Here is a 20519-nt window from a genome sequence, read left to right on the forward strand (position 1 = left end):
TTTGATTCAATTAGTTTTGTTGAACGCATTTGACTTTCATTTGATTTAACAAGCTTTATTTAAATGTGTTTGACTTTCATTTGATTCAAATGGTTTATTTATATGTGTTTGACTTTTTTTTTTTTTGGTAAATTGCAAAATTTTATTACCATAAGAGAGAAAGTTTACAGATTACACAAAGCTAACCTGCAAACACCCAAACTACACAGACCAAAAGGCCAAACAACCCCCAAACAGTTCCTGACTACATGATGCTACCTTCTAGGAAGGGTTCACCATGCACTAAGGAACAGAACTGGACTCAAGCTTCAAGCCATCTTCTATAAAGGTTGCACAAAGCTAAGACCAGACAAAGCATTACAAAAATAACAATTCATGTCACTATCAATGCATCTACAAGCAACTCTAAGTACAATATCCCTAAACACCTCTTCTACTGGTATACAACAACCTTTAAAAACTGTAGCATTCCTCTAAATCCAGATGTTGTACACTGTCTCTGTAAGAAACATGAGATGAATCCTCCCTGCAGGTCTTGATTTCCTGCAGTATTTAATAGCCCAGGAAACTTCATACTCAAAAGCTTGAACCAGTTTCCTACAATTCAACAAATTCAACACTTTCTGCCATATTCTCTTTGAGTAATCACATTCTCAGCAGCCTTTGTACACAAAAGACAGATAGGATCACAAGACATATTCCAATATTAAGCCTATCTTTTGTAATTAACCTGTTCTGAACAGTCAACCACAAAGACTCTTTGGAGAAGCATGATTATTACGGATTAGCCTTTTCCAGTTCACCTTAGGGGCCTGAGGTATAAGCTTTTGATACAGCTTCTTAATCTGCATTTTGCCACCCATTTGAACTGTATCCCAACCTCCAATATTATCAATTATCTGCCTACATTTCAAGATTCTTTTAAGGACCCAAGAACACTTTTTAGGCACCCCAACAGTCTAGCAATTTTTGTTCTTGAAATAGTAGATATGAACCCATCTAACCTATAGGGAGTCAACTTTATGGGAGATATCCCATAACAGCTAAGAGATGGCAGCAATATTCCACTCAGGTAAAGAAATAACATTCCAGCCACCACTAACCCTAGGTAAGCAAATAGTATTCCAGGCAACTAGGGATTTCTTAGAAGGATTTGACTGCCCTATCCAAAGAAAATCTCTAAACCTAGCCCAAATTTCCTTCAAGATCTTCTTTGGAAGCACAAAAATTTGAGCCCAGTAGGTTTGCACCCCAAAAAGCACACTTTTCACTAATTGAAGTCTACCAGAATAAGAAAGGTGCTTTGTAGTCCACCCACTAATTCTGGCAGTTATTCTGTCCATAAGAGGCTTGCATTGGCTGATAATGAGCTTTTTAGAGGACAAAGGGACTCCAAGATATCTGAAAGGGATAGTACCAGGGACCACCCAAAGAATCTGGAGGAGAAAATCTTGCTCTGCAGCAGAAATGCCCCCAAAATAAGCTTCACTCTTATCAAGATTGGTTGTCAAGCCGGAAGCATTAGAAAACTTAGTAAAAGCTTGAAAAAGAAGCTTCACATAAAGCTCATCTGCCCTAGCAAACATGAGCAAATCATCTGCAAACATAAGATGAGTTAGATGCAATTTCTCACATCTTGGATGGAAATTAAAATCAGGCACTGAATCCAGCTCATGAAAACATCTTGACAAGTACTCCATTCTCACAGCAAAAAGAAAGGAGACATTGGATCTCCTTGTCTAAGCCCTTTCCTGGCAAAGAAAGGAGGAGCAGGAATACCATTTAGAAGGATTGTATAAAAGATAGAGGTGAGGCAACCCATAATCCAAGAGACAAAAATTCCAAGATAATCCAACTCTTTCAATATAGATTTCAGAAAACTCCATTCAATAGAGTCATAAGCTTTCTTGAGATCAACTTTGATCATACACCTAGGAGTAACATTTTTGCCGGAATACCCTTTAATGAGCTCTATAGCTAAGAGAATATAATCACAAATGTGCTTCCTAGGGATAAAACCAGCCTAGGCTTCATCAACAACCTCACCAATAACTGTAGCAAGCCTAGAAGTCAAGATCTTAGAAATGATCTTGTATAAGACAGAACAACATGTTATAGGCCTAAAGTCTTTGGCATAAGAGGGGTTCTGCACCTTAGGGACCAAAGTGACTGTAGTGCAGTTCCAATCTTTAATCATCTCCCCAGTAGTGAAAAAGTGAAAGACAGCATCGTAAACATCAGTTTTCACTATTTCCCAAGCTTTCTTGAAGAAAAAGGAGTTGAAACCATCAATGCAAGGGGCTTTAGAAGAGCCAATCCCTTTCAGAGAAATATCAATCTCTTGCTTAGTAACTGGAGCCACCAAAAATTACTGACAAGAAACAGATAACTGCCTTCCCTTCCTTAAAACCATAAGGTCAACAGTAGGGAGAGTACTAGCAGTAGAACCCATTAACCCCTTATAGAACCCAGTAAATTCTTTCTCAATATCCTTAGGTTTCTTCAGAAGGACCTGATCTGTATTAAAAACAGAATCAATTTTGTTCCCGTTTATTCTGGTCTTCATATCAGCAAAGAAATAATAAGTATTGGAATCACCAAGCCTGATCCAATCAACCCTAGATTTCTGCCTATAAATGCTTTCCTGAGTGTTCCTCCAATATTTCAAATTCTGAATGCAATCATTTTCCTCATCAACTGAGCTTGAACTAAATTGAGATTCAACTTTAGTCTGAATTTCCTGCAACTTATGATAAGCATCCTCAATTCTGATATCAATATTACTGAAGTGTTTCTTATTAAGCTCTTTCATTTTCTCCTTAACAAGCTTAAGCTTGTTCCAAACACTTCTCATAGGATTACCTACAACATCAGTATCCCAAGCATCTTTAACAGCATCTAAAAAATGAGCATAAGAAGCAATGTAGTTGAGGAATCTAAAAGGCCGGGCTTTACTAGGAGAGGACTGAAAAAATTCAAAAAGAAGAGGGCTATGATCAGATAAAGAAGGAGGAAGGTAGACAGCTTCAACATGACCATAAAGATCCATCCAAGCTTGATTAACCAATCCCCTGTCAATTCTAGTGCAAACCTTAGGCCCATCCAAGGCTTTATTATACCAAGAGTAGAATAGTCCTTTACTCTTAATGTCATAAAACTCCATAGCATAAATAAATTGTTGGAAATCCCTTACCTCATAATCAGTAACAAGATTACCATTCATCCTATCCTCGGCATTAAGAACAGTATTAAAGTCACCAGCACACAACTAAGGAAGAGAAGTAGTAGGGAGATTCTGAATCCCTTCCAAAAGAGCTCTCCTATCTTGGATAGAATGAAGGCTATTATTAAACGTCAAGCAATTTGCACCTGATAGTCCTTAGAACTAACACTACAAGAAAAAGGGGTATTAGCGACGGTCAAAGTAGTCGCAAATCCGTCGCAAAAATGAATTTGCAACGGATTTGCAACTACTTTGGTTAGTTGCCAAACACCTCGTCGCAAATCCATTTTTGCGACTAATTTTTGAACAGTTGCAAATTTAGCGACGGATTTGCAACACCTTTGCAACTACCATTTAGCGACTAACTTTTAAATTTTAGCAACTAAATGATTGTCCGTCGTAAAATATTTGCGACGGATTAGCAACTACAGAGACCAATGTTTTAAGACTACCTTTGCGACGGATTAGCGACTACAAGACCAAACTTTTGCAACCACGAGACTAAACCTTTGCGACTACAGAGACTAGTTTTATTGCGACGGATTTGCGACTACTTACGAGACCAAACTTTTGCGACTACAAAACTAATTATTTGTAACAGATTAGCAACTACTGAGAATAATTATTTTGCAACTAACTAATCAGTCTCTAAACCAAATTTGCAGTCGCTAAATTTTTGCGACTGATTATCAATATTTGAGACCATAATTTAGCGACAACCAATATCAATCACAAAAAAAAGTAACCACGCATAAATTCAAATAACCAAGATGTTAATTTTATTCAAATATCCAAAATATAATCAATTTTGTATCAATGTATTAATAAATAATATTTAATACATATGACTAATTGTTTCAAAAGTCACCTCCCAAATAAAAAATGCTACTTCAAATAAGAACTAATGACAATGTAAAAGACCAGTTGTTCACAAAATTACCCCCAAGAAAATAAAAATCACTTAGTTGTATCACGAGAGCGGGTGACTATAGGCGTAGGAAGTTTAGAAGGACGGTAACGTTGTTGGACAAGTGATGCCATTTCCTACATGTTTTATGCATAGCTAATTTTTCCTTCTTCCATGTATCTTTTTCGATCTCACGATTTTCGATGAATTCCTTAGCATATTTTAAGCTCTATGCCGCTATTGTTTGGCTTTCTTCTACCTTGTTATGGTTTTCTTCCGCCATCTTCTTTAATTCTTCAACTTGAGAGCTTAGTTGAGAAATCATGAAAGGAGTGGAAGATGATGCAGTAAGTTGAGAAGTATAATCGCTCTTGTAATACATTTGTGAAGCACTCCCTAAACTATAGACTTTTCCTTTCTTTTGCCCACCTACAACCTCCAAGTAGACTTTGTTAGGGTTTATCTCAATTCCTTTGTTCTTATATTCCTCAAGTTTTTCCATATATTCTCCCTGCATTAAGATATGTATTAGTAACTATGATCTCAAATGTCAAAACTTAAAAAGACTAAAAACATTTTTAAATAAATAAAGTTCAAATAAAAATTGCAACACTTATAGCAAAATAATTTATGTAAGCAGTTATTAGTAAAATTTTCGGCAAAATCTCCTTTGTAAATTGAAGAATTCCCTCCTATAGGGTATGGCTTCAAAATAAACCTGTTTCAATTCACATTATGCCATACCACATTAATCATATGATTAATGCCGGCAAATCATTCTCATCCTCTAACTCAATCACACAAACAAATAAACAATCTATAGTATCTCCAAACATTAACTACCATATTTTTTTTGTAATCTTAGCAAAATTTAGAAGTATACTCATACCATGACTTTTAAAGACTTGTCACCCATCAATTCAACTTCATCATTGCCCACACAAACAGAATGAGTGCTCTCATAGACTTCAACAGCAGTTGGTAAAATTCCATCCTTTTTCTTTGTCTTGTATAAGAAGAAGTTGTTAGCACTAAAAAAAATACAACAAAAAATAGGGGGACATAGACTACAGAGCAATTGTAATAAAGACCAGTTATAGTTATCTCTTAGTGGCTAAAAAGTTTCTACTTGCTTCAATCCTATATTAAAAATCATAAGTTTGCTGCTAAAATCATACACTTACAAATTTTTTAACTACTTGAGGAGTATATACGCTACCTTGGTGATGGCCAGGGTCAAACTTAGCTTCTCTAATGTTTGGCTACATAACCGATTATCTCTTTCTTGGTTAGAACGTTTCAGAAAAATCAGGATGCTTACGATTATTTATAAATTCAGCTCAAACAATGTCAGTCATGAAACTAACTTGCTTATGGAGAGCCATTTTGTAAACTTGGTTCAATGTACCCCTAAGTCGGTCCCCAGCTTTTTTGTCAAATTCTCTCCTAGCCTTAGCATTGAACTCGGGTCTCCAAGTATATGGACGCTGCACATAATTAACAAGTAAAGTTTTTAATTTTAACTCAAAATAGCATATTATACATAAATAATCTCTAACTTTTTTTTACAAGTACTATCATTAATGCAATTAAGGATTGTATTACCTTTTTGTAGTATGCTTGTATATATAATGAAACAGGACATAAGAACTTTTTATTTCTGATTTATTTAACAAAAAGCAGCCCAACTTCATATTGATTTCATAGTATATCACTAGTTCTCAACAGACGACAGTTGATATTTGCAGCATCATTTATTTATTAGTTAACGAAAATTGTCAAATAACTTTGCCTCAGCTAACAAGCAACAATTATACTTCTTAATTTCCAAGATTTCCCGTATGCATAAGCAAAAAAGTAACATCTCGTCCAAATATGAATACCAAGCATAGAAAATTAGCCAAGGGACTTCATATAAATCAGACACACAATTGTGCCAACACTCCAACAGGGAAACAGAGTATAATCAGACACAATTTAGCATAGCCACATTTAGCTTGCTTCAAAAGAATATATAAGAGAGGAGCTGACACAGAGCATCTTCTAGCTTTTCCATTCAAAAGCCAGAGCAACAATGACATAGAGCAGCTGCATACAATGCATAATTGACAAACAGTTTTAAACATCCCCAATGCATAACTGTATTTAGCCCTTCAATTTTGGTGGAATATAACATTTTTTGTACTCTTCTAATTACATTATTTGATAACAGCAATTGTGAATTTAATTAATCAACACTTTTTTTTTGGCAAGTCATATTATATCAAAATAAAGATTGAGATCGTACATCATACAAATAAGATGGCTGATAAGTGACTTTTAGGGTGTTTTTTGAGTCGTATTCCGGCTTATTTTCCAATAATTTCACCCTTTTTTATCCTTTATTTCTATTATTTTATTATTCTCGTCTTTTATATTTATTTTGAGTATTTTTGGAGCCTTTTAGTTTATTTTCTTTATTTTATTAGTTTTAGTCTATTTTCGTATTTTATTTTATTTTATTTGTTTGCGTAGTTTTAATTATTTTTTTGGTTTAGTTTTATGTCCCTTATTTTCTAGTTTATTTCTATTTTATTTATTTTATTTTATTTGTCTTGGTTTTATTTTATTTCGTCCTTTATTTATTTTCATTTTTATTTATTTCTATTTTATTTATTTTATTTTATGTCCCGATCCTCTCCTCGGTTTTCTTGGTTTGTGTAGGATTGTGTTCGAGTTCAAAGTCCGAGATTCGAGGCACATGATTTGAGCCAAACATCGAGGCACTAGCTGCTGCCCCTAACAACCTGTTGCTGCCAGCATTAACCTTCACCGCACCTCCCTTATCCTCCACCACACCAAATCCCCTGCTCCCTCACGCACACAGCAACCCACCATAATCAGCCACCCAATCCCCTGCTCCCCTCAACAACACCAGCATCTCACAGCAATACAACTCAGCCCAACACCACCAACCTCCACCGCAGCCACTCTCACACAACCAACACCAGCCCACGCAACTCCCTTACCCCCCACAACACCACCAACACCAATCCCCTGCTACCTCACGCAACCCAGCCTCACCTCCCATTTCGCCACCAAAATCACCACTTAACCACGCTGCCCATCCAACAGCAATAGCAGCAAACACGCAACTCTCCCCACACCTGAACCACCAATCACCCCCGTAACAACCACCAGCTCCACCTACAATTTTCACGCAACAACCACCAGCAGCAACCCGCAACAATAGCAGCGAATTCCGGCCTCCCCTCTTCACCATTTGCAAGCAATCGAACCTCAACTAAGGTCCAATTTGATTGGAACTTCACGGCCGCGCAGCCCTGTCAGAAGGCGCACGCAATTGGAGTTCACAAAACAGATTGTAAGCCGAAGCAATTGCGCGACCTCCACGCGACATCTTCGCGGGCGCACATATCTGGGTTCAATTTGAGCCACTTCACGAGTTTTGCACGTGACAATTAATGATGATTTCACAGTGAAGCTTGGTGATTACCGTTGATCTTCGACTTGGGATAATGATGACCGTTGATGAAGGTGAGGCGGTGGTGATTAAAATTTCAGATAGCCAAATGAAGGAGAAGGGAATAGGGGCTGATTTGGGGGGTATTTCGTGGGTTTTGTTTTCTTTTTAATTTCTTTTTCCTTTTTTCTTTCTTTTTTATTTTATTTTTATTAATTTGATTAGTTTTATTTTTCCTTTTTACTTATTTTATTTTATTATTTTAGCTTGTATTATAAATACCCCTTTGGGGTTATTTTCTCTCAACTTTCAATCAACATTTTTCTACCCTAGATTAGATTAGAGTAGTTTAGTTCTTTTATTTTCTCTCTCTTAGGGTTAGATTAGGAGTTTCTCTCTCTAGTTTAGGAGTAGTTTAGAGAGAGAAAGCTTGGATTTTTCATGGAGTTTTTGGGAATTTGAAGAAGCAAATTTGTGGATTTTTCTTCTCATTTATTCAATGAGTCTTCCTAACTTTCTCTCACCTTTATTGCTTTTATTTATTATTGTTTTTGCTTATTTATTTGTTTATTTGAGTAGATTAATTAGTTTAGTTATTTGATTCTTGCTTTTATTATTATTTTACCTTGTTTTCCATGTTTTTGTTCATTATGTTAGCTTAGATTTTGTTCTAGGGAAATGGATGAAGATTATGTTAATAAGTTGAATGATTGATTGTGATTTGTATGAAATTGTTTCTTGATTATTGTGTATGGATTATGCTTAAATGGATTAGAATCTTTCTAGCTAATTGATTCTATACTTTTAATTGTGCTTTCAATCAATTGTGCGAGAGTGAGTTGGTTGAGGGTCTAAATTCTTCCATACCTTTGCTAGGCTAGTTGCACGAGAGTGAATTAGTTTAGTAGGATAATTAACATGCTTAATTGTGCGAGAGTGAGTTAAATGTGTTAATTGTTCCTAATCGAGGTCATTTTCATCTAATTGTTTGATGTTGTTGAATGCATTGATGTAATTAGATTCCACTTTCCCTAGTTTTAGTTATTTGCTCTTAGTAGTGTTTAGTTGAACCTCTCTTTACCTCACAAGCTTTCCTAGTAATCTAGTTGGCATAGATTGATACACTTAGTCCTTTTGGGTTCGACCTTTTTACTTACCCCTATACTCGTATTAGGGTAGTTTAGGATTATAAATTTCTAATTTGATTAGGGTTAGTAGACCTAACAACACTACCTAATCCCTCGATCAATGGCGCTAGAGTTTACCTCTTTACACCTTGTAGGAAGGGTTAAGGAGAGGATTCTTCATTTTCATGGCCCTAAACGAACACCCCTGAGTCAAGCTTTAGGGACTCCTAAACTAACAGACTAAAAACAGCTTAACAAACTAACAGCTTAATAAAGGCCTGCAGAAGATAAAGGAGGAAGAACATTCCACCAGTCCGCCTTTTCTACTGTCAAACCTGTTCAGAAGAGCTAACAATACCACTGAAATTGGGAACATGTTAAAGGACAGAATACTAATGGCCCTAGACTAAATTATCCTATCCCCCTCCAACTGATCAGCAACATGCTTCTATCCAAGACCCTAATATAGCATCCACTTCATAGTAGCTGAGGAATTGACCTCCAATAAACGATTGAATCTGTCTCACCCACAGCTTGTCCAAGCTAAAACCCAAAGTAAATTCATGAGTGCGGCTTTTTCCATATGAAAATCTTTACATTTATGCCAAACTGCAAACTTTATAAGGCATACATTCTCCTAAGACACAGGAGCTTTCTAAAACAAATTGATACCATTGTCCATAATTCCATAAGTACGCTCGGCAGCTCTACTCCAAGAAATTCTTATATATGTAATTTAGTACACAACTATAGGCTATAGATAGATAGCCGATCTACACGTATGTAATATAGTCTTCTTATATATGCTCATAAATTATCACACTTGCTATAGAGAGAGAGATGCTATAGGGAGAGACATATGTAACATTGTTGACATTCTAGCTAACTCGCTCTTGGGGGGGTGAGTGAGAGAGATGCTATTGAAATATCAGTCTCTTTAATTAAATGACCCAAGAATCAGATTTTACTACCTATATTCAAACAAATCAGAAGCACAAATCAAAACCACTGACTACTACAATTTTTTTGGCATGTTCAGAATTTGATATGTTTGGCTACTTGACATCTCCCTGGGTGCCTCATAATAAAAGATAATGTTTATCAGAGATAATCAAAGTAAGTGAGAATCAAATTAAAGGTAAATAAAGCTTTAATAATTAGGAGTTATAAGCAGTATAAAGTAGGTAAAACCAACACACCTCTAGTGTTCAAATCCCCACATAGCATATTAATCGAAAATATGAATTAGAAAGTTAAAACTTCACAATTAATCAGATTATTCACCAAACATGATATGAGTAGCAATGCTAGAATATAATTATCATATCACTTTAATCAAAGTATTCAATTTGACAAATCACCACAACTTTCAAGCCCCCTTAACCCATAAAAATAATTGAGAAATACTTGCTTGCAATTCGCATATAAGTATCAGGTAAGTAATAAATAAATAAATAAATAAATAAAAACAATTCTTGCTACTGCCATATTTGCAATTCCCGTATAAGTATCAGATAAAAAACAATTAAAACCAATTTGCAATTCGCATATAAGTATCAGATAAAAAACAATTCTTGCTACTGCCATATTCTGTAAAAAAAAAAAAAAAAAAAAAAAAAAAAAAAAAAAAAAAAAAATTGCATATAACATACTTCAATTTGCAACTTTTAAGAACAATTTATGCTTCGTATTATAATCAGATAAAAAAAAAATCGCAAATCAATCAACTCGCAATTCAATCAATAACCAGATTAAAACCAATTCGCAATTAGCAATGGATATCAGATTAAAATCAAAAAATGGAAAGAGAAAAACACAATGATAACCCTAAAATTCGCAATTGGCAAATTACAGTAAGAGAAAGATGGAATGGACTATATGAAGGAGAAGAATAAGTTACTCACCTGGGAGGAGATGTGGTGGCGCAAAGGCGGCTGTTGACGACGACGGCAAAAGGTTCGTTGTTCTGAAATTCAGAATGGAAGCGGGTTTTTTTTTTCCGGACAAAAGAGTCTTGTATGATTATGAATAAACGAATAAGAATAAGTAGTGATGGGAGTTTTTGTTTTTTTTTTTGCGGCAACAACTTATTATATTAAGGGTTTTTTATTTCTTTATTAATAAATTTTAAAAATAATGGTAGCGAGTTGCAATAGTAGTCGCAAATTTTTTTAAAAAAAAAAATTGGTTTCAAAATTATTAACCTTAGCAACTAAAATTTAGTCGCAATAAGTTATAAGAGCGTCACAGATTAGCGACCGCATAGCAACTATTACAAAGTCGGTTGTAAATTTGGCAACTACTCGTTTTTTTCAGTCGCAAAATACTTCATGCGACTAATTATTATGGTAGTCGCAAAAATTAGTTGCTAATTAGCAACCGCATAGCAACTACTTCAAAATCAGTTGCAAAAGTTGCAACTACTCGTTTTTTTCAGTCGCAAAAATAATTTTTGCGACGGATTATTATGGTAGTCGCAAAAATCAGTCGCTAATTTCCCTTTTTCTTGTAGTGTAATCAAGCAATTAACAAATTGCTCATGCACTTTAATAACATCAAGATTCAACCTGTCATCCTTCCATCCAACCCAAATCCTACGTTTTTGGGAATAGGACAGGTTAGTAATCCAAGACCATCCTAAACCAATTCTTTTCTAGAATGGACAAAACATTTTTATTTTTGACCTTGTTTTAAAGCAAAGCAATAACATCACAATTATGCTGTAAAAGCAGCTGTTTGACATCAGCTACCTTATTGGAGTCATTAAGACCCCTAGTGTTCAAGGTTATGATTATCATGGCACCAGAGGGGGATTAACATCACCCCCGATAGGTTTAGATAGATCATCCTGAGCATCTTGAAGTAATGCAGAGTAAGGATTTGAGCTATAAACTGCAGGCATTGTATGAGCATTTCCATGACTTTTATGCTTCCTGCTAACCACTCTCCAATCATTATCAGAGTTGGCTAGCTGAGCTGTTAGAGCAAGAGTAAATGTACTAGCACCATGAACAATCCCTTTACCTCCAATAGATACAAATACAACAGCTACAGGTACAGGAACAGGTTGGGCTTTAGAAACCCATACCTTTGCATGTTGTTTAGGCTGCTCCTTAGAAGCATCTTGTGTCTTCAGTGTTTGAACCTTTTTTGCAGGAATCATGACCCACCTTATTACATTTTTTGCAAAAAGGAGGATTCCATTCAAAGACAACTTTCTATTCCACCAGAACACCATCTGGACTTTCAGCCCAGATAGTCTTAGGTAATGGCTTAGTGATATCAACTTCAATCAACAAACGAGCAAAAGAGACCCTCAATTGTTGTGAAGTGCATTCATCAGTACATATTGGAACCTCAAGCACACTCCCCATCCTACTCAGAGTATCCACCCCAACAATTCAGAGGTAAATTTGGGAGTTTAACACATAAAGGAATAGTCCTCAATACCTCAGCATGAAAATCAAACTTCTTAGACCAAGGCTTGACAATTGCTGCCTTACCAAAGAACATGTGTGGGCCAGCACTAAGAATAGTATTCATGTCATCATGATTTTGCAATTTGATCAGAAAATAGCCATCATCATGCCAAAAAATATCAGGTTTAGCTATATTATTCCAATTTTCAGCAATATACCTGTGCACAACATCAATAGTAGGATAGTAGCCTATAACATAGAAAAACACTAAGTTTTTCCACTTAAGATTACCTTCTTGAAGTTCATCTTGCTGCGATTGAGCTAGAATTTTACCCTCTTTGAGAACAAGGGATACAAAGGAGAGCGCAGATCCCTTAGTAGTGAGCTTAGTAGATCCTGTCTTCTGAGAAGCAGGAACTGTTTTAGGATGATCAGGCACCTCTATTTCTACCTCAAAAGCAATCAATTCCTCAACAGAAGCAGAATCAGATCTAGAAACCAATGGAACAGTACCTTGAGAAACCCTAGGTGCTGCTGGATTTGGGTTTCTAGGGATTGAACCAAAATTGAGGGCATTACCACTTTCAGGAAACTTAGAAGTACCCCGCAAAGGATTTCCTATAGTGATTCATGCAGAATCTGGTCTGGAATCCAATGGAACAGTAGTTTTCAACACTGTTGCATTGGACTTGTTCAAGTGAGCACTCAACGCATGAAATTCCTCAAGAGCTTTCAAATCTGCTCTGGTAATCTTCCTAATTGACGGATGAACCAGATGAGCTAGAGGAGTGACCAGCTCTTGAAGATCTTCATCTTCTTCTGGGATCAAAGCAGGTCCAGAAAAACCACGAACATTCAACTGCTTTAAACCATCATTCAAATTATTCGATGAAGCTATATTAGATTGATTCAAGTTATTTTGAGGTATGGGGGTGGATTATTTCTTCTTTTAAGCCACTGAAATCGATTTAGCTGAAGAGAAAACCACCAAATCAATCGCCATGGAAGGAGGAGAAGAGAGAAATGTCAACGCCCCCATATGTGTTTGACTTTCATTTGATTTAAAAAGCTTTGTTTAAATGTGTTTGACATTCATTTGATTCAATTCGCTTTGTTGAATGCATTTGACTTTCATTTCATTCAAAAAGCTTTATTTGAATGTGTTTAACCTTTATTTGATTCAAACGGTTTGTTTGAATGTGTTTGACTTTCATTTGATTCAAAAAGCTTTATTTGAATGTGTTTGACTTTCATTTGATTCAAATGGTTTGTTTGAATGTGTTTGACTTTCATTTGATTCAAAAAGCTTTGTCTGAATGTGTTTGACTTTCATTTGATTCTGTTTTTTTTTTTTTGGAAAGTAAGAAAAGTATATTGATCAAAAAACTGTACAAATGTACAAGTACAAGCCTGAAAACAGGCTGCCCAAACTACACAAGCCTAAACAAGGCAAACACACTCCTAAGGTTCAAATTCTAGCCTAGCCACCTTCTATGAAGGGTACTAGGAAGAACTTGGAACTAGAACTAGGTTAGAGAATCCCCTGGTACCTTTTAGGAAGGGCACAGGGTAAACCAAAACTGCTAACATCAAACCAAACAACTAACAATAGAAGAAAAAACATAGGACAGTTAGTACAAACATCAAAAAACATTTAAATACTAGTCTTGAGTTGTTGAACCCATCTGCAGTCTTCAATCTTCCAAGCATGATTAATCAGCTGCTGACATCTGACCACAACTTCCCTTTTCATAGCTTTAGACAGAAACTCAGGCCTAAGAACAGCTTTGTGCCAAAAAAACATGATTTCTGGCAAGCTAGATATTATACACCACAGCAGTCAAGCTAGCCAAGATCAGCTTCTCTTGAATATGATTTTTGCCTTCCTTTCTCCAATCCTTCCAGATACTCAGAGTACTCACATGCTGATTGGCAAGACCAAGCAAGTGAGCCACCTTATAAAGGACCCTCCTGCTATAATTACAAGAGAAAAATAAGTGACTGCAAGATTCTACAGCCTCCCCACATAAAAGACAGTTAGTGGAATCATAAATGCCAAACGGAAATAGTTTATCCCTTGTTCTGAGCCTACCTTGCACTGCAAGCCAAGTGATAAAAGTGTGCTTAGGGACATTGAACTTGTTCCAAACCCAATTATACCATGTAACCTTTTCCGTACTGCCCTGTAACCACTTATAGCCATCCTTAATTCTGTATTTCTTGTTCAACCATCCCTCATTCCCAAATCCATCTTTTAAATCATCTTTAACTCTGCACATCAGTTTCCATGCCCATCTAGCATCTTTCTTTGGAACATAATCCCACTAATCCTCATCCTTTAAGTAAACAGAGTGTATCCATTTTACCCATAAAGAATCAGTTTTCTTGGCAATCTTCCACACATAGCTTCCTAGGGCAGCTTTATTCTAATTCCTACAGTTTTGGATCCCCAAACCACCAAATTTCTTTGGTCTAGACACCCAATCCCAAGCAATTAGGGGAGCTTTAGTCAGAACTGCATTGCTACTCCATAGAAAGGCCCTGCAAAGTTGAGTGATCCTGTCCACAACAACCTTGGGCAAGAGAACACACTGAGCCCAATAAGTGTGCAGACTCATCAGAACAGCACTAATAAGAGTACTAGTAGTATAGGACAGATTCCTACTGCTCCAACATTGTAATCTCACCAGTATTTTATCAATGCGACTGTCATAATCCACCACCTTCATATACTTAGTATTTAGAGGGATACCAAGGTACCTTAAAGGCATATCACCAAGCACAAAGCCAGAATTTCTCAAAATATTGTCTTGAACTTGTTGTTGCACATTCCCAAAATAAATTGTTGTTTTATCCAAGTTTGCTTGCAACCCTGATCTAGCCTCAAAAGTTTTCAGGACTTTGATTAGGAGCTTGATAGACTCAGCATCACCATATGAGAAGAGCATCAGATCATCAGCAAAAATTAGGTGATTTAGAGCCAGCTGTTCACACCTTTGGTGGAATCTAAATCTCCTTTTCTTCCCAACTTTCTTCAAAAGTCTTGTTAGATACTCCATCACTATAACAAACAAAAGAGGAGACATAGGATCTCCCTGTCTCACTCCCTTTTTCCCCTAAAAAAACCATAAGTGCCCCCATTAAGCATCAAGGAGAAAGAAAGAGTAGTCACACACTACATCACCCAAGAAATGAACTGATTGGGAAACTTAAGAGATACCAGCATCTCTTGGATAAACTTCTAGTTGACAGAATCATAAACTTTCCTTAGATTAACTTTTATTGTACATCTAGGAGGCTTCCTCTTGTTATTATAGGCTTTAAGCATATCTTGACAAATCAGAATATTGTCCAAAGTGGACCTCCCAACAACAAAAGCACCCTGACATCCATCAATCAGCACAGGCAAAACCTCTTTCATCCTTTCACAAATCATTTTAGAAATGATCTTATAAAGAACATTGCAACAAGCTATAGGTCTCAATTAAGTGACCTTATTAGCATGCTCAACCTTGGGAATCAAAGTGAGAGTGGTAGCATTAATCTGTTTGAGAAGCTACCCAGACTTGAAGAAATCCAATATAGCTCTGGTTACATCAACTCCCACAATATCCCAGGCAACCTTGAAAAACTTGCTAGAAAACCCATCAGGGCCAAGGGCCTTGTCATCATCAATACTCCAAAGAGCACTCTTCACATCTTGTTCAGAGAAAGCCCTGCAAATCCCAAGACCCTACTCATCTGTTAGAATCCTCCCCTCAACAATCACTCCATGATGAATACTGCCTATCATTTGATCTTTAGTACCTAATAACCCTTGATAATACTCAAGGAAAGCATCATCATAGACTTTCCCGGGATCAGAAGTCACCACCCCCTCATTGTTCACAATAGAGTATATATTATTATGCATTCTTCTTTTCCTGATAATAGCATGAAAGAAAGTTGTGTGCATATCACCATCCTTAAGCCAATGAACCTTAGCCTTTTGCTTCAAAAAATTATACCTGTCAGAATAAGTTTTACCGTACTTCAATCTAGCATCCCTTTATTGAGCTATTAACTCCTCATTTCCAGGATCATTTGCAATTTAATCTGGATATCCTCTAACTGTTTCTCTGCAATAGCATTAGCAGCCTCAACACAAGAAAAGTTAACCATCTTTGAATCTTTCATGAACCTTTTCACCTCTTTCAGTTTTTTAAATTATTGGAACATAGGGGTGCCAAAATACATGCTCTCCCAGGCATCCTTGACACTAGGCAGAAAATCAGGAAAATCAACCCAAATATTGACAAATCTAAAAGGCTTCTTGATTTGAGAACCTGAATCAAACAAGTTAATCACATAAGGGCAGTGATCCATCAATCCTTCAGGAAAAAAAATGGCTTGCATATTAGGAAACCTATCCATCCAACTATCATTAACAATAACCCTATTTATCCTTGTACAGACCCTGTCTTTACCATCTTAATTATTATTCCAGGAGTAGAACATACCCCCAGTAGCCCAGTTAGTAAGATCATTCTGTCTCAAGCAAGACCTAAAAGGCTCAACCTCATAAAGAGATACAGTGCTACCAATTCTGTCATTGAGATTCAAAACATTATTAAAGTCCCCTTTCACAATCCAAGGACCCTTAACATTCCTACCAAGATCACCAATTTGATCCCAAAGATAACCCCTGGAAGCAGTAGTGTTCAAACCATACACCATTGTGCAGAAAAAGACTACCCCAGAAGCTCTATGGACTACTTGTAGATGAATTAACTGAACCTCATATCTAACAATAGTAACATCAAAATACTGAGATAACCAAATGATCCAAATTCTACCCCCTTTATGATGAGGATAGTTAGCACAGACAGACCAATGACTTCCCTGTCTACCAAAAACTGAACTAAACTTCCCAGCCTTGACTTTGGTTTCAAGAAGTCCAAATAAGCCAACTCCATGATGTATAATAAACCATAGAACATCACAAAGCTTACTAGCTTTATTTAGACCTCTAACATTCCATAAACCTAACTTATCCATGGAAGTGTGAGAACACTCCCCCTCTTCTAAAAAACTAAACCTGTTACCACTGCTGCTGATCAAAATAACCCCTGGCTGTAGAATTTGAGCTTGCTGAGTCCTCTCACACTCTTCCTCATCATCACCACAAGCTTCTGTCCTGCCCCTCACATCATGTTCCTGAGTAGCAAGCTTCTACACTGGCCTCCACACTTTCTGTGGCTAAGTTTTATGCGTATGCCTAGCCTGCCCCTTGTGTGACTGGTTTCTTTGCTTATTTCTAGCTTGCACCTTATGGTTAGGACAGTGAGCATCAACATGCCCTACCCCACCACAAACCTTACACACCACATGTTTTGGGTAAAATTACCCAAGACACGTGGCCCTATCAGAAGCTGACACGTGTCAGCCTCTTGGAGGTCCAAATGGATCTCCCACCTAATGACACGTGCCACTCCAAACAAATGGGAGAAAAGGCTGCCTTTCTGGCCCAAATCCAGATAAAGCCGTATTACGGCGCAGCCCACCAAATTAGGTCAGAATGACCTAAGAAAGGGCACTTTTCCCAATGATCTTATAAATAGGGAGATTTTCCCCATTTATGGGGCAGATAGATTTATTACAACAACCCTACATTCTCTTACATCAGAGAAAACACCTGATCTCAGAATCCGAGAAGATCTCACTCTACTTTTCTGCACCTTTTCGTATTCTCCAACACATTCTAACTTGATTGTCGAAGGCAGAGCTCCAACCACCCAGAGTCTCCGTTATTTTGCAGGTATAGGCACCACCGAATTAGTCTTCAAGTTGTAACTCTCCCGAGGGACAAAACACCCAAAACATTTGGCGCCGTCTGTGGGGAGAGTACCTCAAAGATGGTTCAAGAGTCTGTACCGCTGCCAGACCCCAGCCGTCCCACGGTTGATGGGGAGGTCTTTGCAAACAATGAGGACGACCACGATGTGGACGTCGAAACATATGTGGCCTCTAACGGGTCACTCATTGCTAAACACATCCGTTCCAGAGACAAGATGGAACGAGTAAACAATGAAGCTGGTCCCAGCAAGTCTGCTGGACCACCGCCTGGGAATACCAAGGCGGCATGAGGTCAGGCTCCAGTAACCCGAGACGAACTCATGAAATTCATGACAAGTTTCAAGGGTAAGATTAAGGACCTGACCAACCAGAGGACGGCTGGCTCTAGAAAGGGTCAGTTGGCCAAAAAATCTCCTCAAGCTGAGAAGAGGAAATCAGTTAGACACAGGCAGCCTACTCCACATCCAAAGGAGAAGACTATGCCTGCCATTTACTGGTCTAAGATCCTTCTGCCCCAGACGGGAAAAAGGAAGGTCATCCGAGCTGTTCAGCCGGATGACAGCAAGAAAACCTTTACGGATGCTCGACATGTCATCGAGTAAAATCGAAACCAGCAGCTGACTGAGTCAGCTTCTACGTCGAGCTTTCCGAACAGTTTCAAAAATACATCCGCAAGGAATACTCAGTCCTTATATGAGAGCCACACCAGCGGCAAGTCCATGCATTCTGGCCCTCAGATGATTGGGAATGCCCCGTATGTGCCTCAGATGGCAAACGGGTCGTACGCCCCTTATTTCGTGCAGCCAGCCCTCTTTGGGGGACAGGCAGCATATAATGTCCAACCCTTGGACTAGTAGCTCCGTCTGCTTAAACTTGGTGAACAAACTTCTGCGTTCACCAAGGAGATAACCGAGGCGGCACTGCCGGCCAAGGTTAAGAATGTGTTGGTTGGTTCCTACGATGGCACCTCCAACCCTGAGGACCACCTCATGGTCTACTCTAACCTTATGCACATGCAGGAGTTGGAGGATGCTATGTGGTGCCGATGTTTTCTGGCTACCTTGAAGTGCATAGCCCAACAATGGTTCAACAACCTGCCAGCCGGGTGCATTGATAGTTTCAGGAGGCTTGCCTTCCTATTTGCCTCCAACTTCTCGATGAACATAATTACCAAGAAAACAAATCTCGTGTAACACCCCCAAATCTCCCTCTACAAAAATACCAGTATAATATGTATAATTATACTGTAGAGATAGACCTGAGCATGTTACCGCCGCGTGATTACGCAAGGCTACCAAACTTACTAAATAAACCAATACTTTGCAGCGGAAACTTCAATACTCTTTTATTAATTAAACCATAATAATAACCATTGTCATGAGTACTCAAAATAAAACATAAAGACCAACATTCCTAATCTAGGTGAAATCATTCTCGGGACTCCACATGCTCAATCATTGACTCCCCCTGAAATTAGTCAACACTGCTTACCATTAAGGTAAAAAGGGCAAACCAAAACAAATAAGAAACACGGATAAGCAAATTATGCTAAGTACGATAAATGCAAGATAATGTAAACTCAATTTATTTGCATACATGCTTTAAAAATCATTTCCAATAATTAATCCAATAAATTCCAAACTCATTATTCCAAAACCGATTCCAATGATTCAATATTCAAAATAATAGTTAATAAAACCAATTCCTTTATTAAGAACCAATTTCTTTTAATCCAATTCCTCACCAAAGTGTGCACACCCCCCAAGCTAGTCTCCTTATATTACAAGGCTATTCTTGAGGAAAGACCCGGTCATACAAAGTCCAAGGCCTTATCAATAAACCAAATCCGCATAGTGGGATTACCAACATGCTTATAAAGCATATAATAATAATAATTCAATGGTTCAATAAATCCTTTTAATATCCAATAAATTCCAATATAATTCAAACTCCTTTTTAATAATTCGACATACTTTCAAAATCAAAACCTTTTAAATAGATACATGAGAATAAAATCTCATATTAATAACTTTTCAAAAATCAATAACTCTTCCTTGAAAAACCTTTTGTTTAATTCAACAAACCTTTTAAAATCAATTCCTTTATTTAAACACGATAAGTAATCCAAACCATTCAAAATATGATTTAAAAATCAATCATTCAAAATACTTTTATTAAGACAAATTAAATATTAAAATCAATACCTCCAAACATAATTCAAATCAATTTAATTCAATCACCAATAAAATCATATAAAACATGTTATTCAAACCAATCACTTTCAAAGGTATCTAGCCACCTAAACGTACCTCGATCCTTGCTAGAAAAACCACACAAAAAGAACCTCAAGAACCTTGATTCAGATTATCAACCAATACTTCGCACTCAAAGTTCAATCACGAATACACCTTGCAAATAACATAACCATAAGGTTATCACAACATAAACTCAAATCTAATGTGCATGGACTATAAAACTCTTTTAAAATAATACTTTAATATAAAATTATAGCTTTGAAATAGGTATTTGTATTTTAGAAAACTAA

General features: G+C 37.0%; 2 protein-coding genes across 6 annotated transcripts; both read right to left on the reverse strand.

Moving 5' to 3' along the window:
• Window positions 1-3995: 3995 nt before the first annotated feature.
• On the reverse strand, window positions 3996-10773 carry LOC145570452 (uncharacterized). Of its 5 annotated transcripts, none has more exons than XM_081629543.1 (5): window positions 10625-10773; window positions 5498-5617; window positions 5315-5392; window positions 5020-5136; window positions 3996-4641 (listed from the first exon to the last, which is right to left on the reverse strand). In XM_081629543.1, the coding sequence occupies exons 2-5, from the start codon at window positions 5513-5515 to the stop codon at window positions 4360-4362; spliced, it is 495 nt and encodes a 164-aa protein (XP_081485669.1). In that variant the 5' UTR covers window positions 5516-5617; window positions 10625-10773; the 3' UTR covers window positions 3996-4359. The 5 variants fall into 5 exon arrangements, 2 of the variants coding, with proteins under 2 accessions (XP_081485669.1, XP_081485670.1); XR_014096466.1 differs by having other exon boundaries at window positions 3997-4641; window positions 5350-5392; XR_014096465.1 differs by lacking the exon at window positions 5315-5392 and having other exon boundaries at window positions 3997-4641; window positions 5452-5617.
• Window positions 10774-14565: 3792 nt separating this feature from the next.
• On the reverse strand, window positions 14566-17176 carry LOC145571063 (uncharacterized). Its single transcript, XM_081630159.1, has 6 exons — window positions 16639-17176; window positions 16374-16464; window positions 15955-16146; window positions 15700-15855; window positions 15402-15561; window positions 14566-15255 (listed from the first exon to the last, which is right to left on the reverse strand). The coding sequence occupies exons 1-6, from the start codon at window positions 17174-17176 to the stop codon at window positions 14566-14568; spliced, it is 1827 nt and encodes a 608-aa protein (XP_081486285.1).
• Window positions 17177-20519: the final 3343 nt, after the last annotated feature.

Source organism: Chenopodium album, chromosome 12 (assembly GCF_948465745.1).
Source record: "Chenopodium album chromosome 12, dcCheAlbu1.1, whole genome shotgun sequence".
Classification (NCBI taxonomy): Eukaryota; Viridiplantae; Streptophyta; class Magnoliopsida; order Caryophyllales; family Amaranthaceae; genus Chenopodium; species Chenopodium album.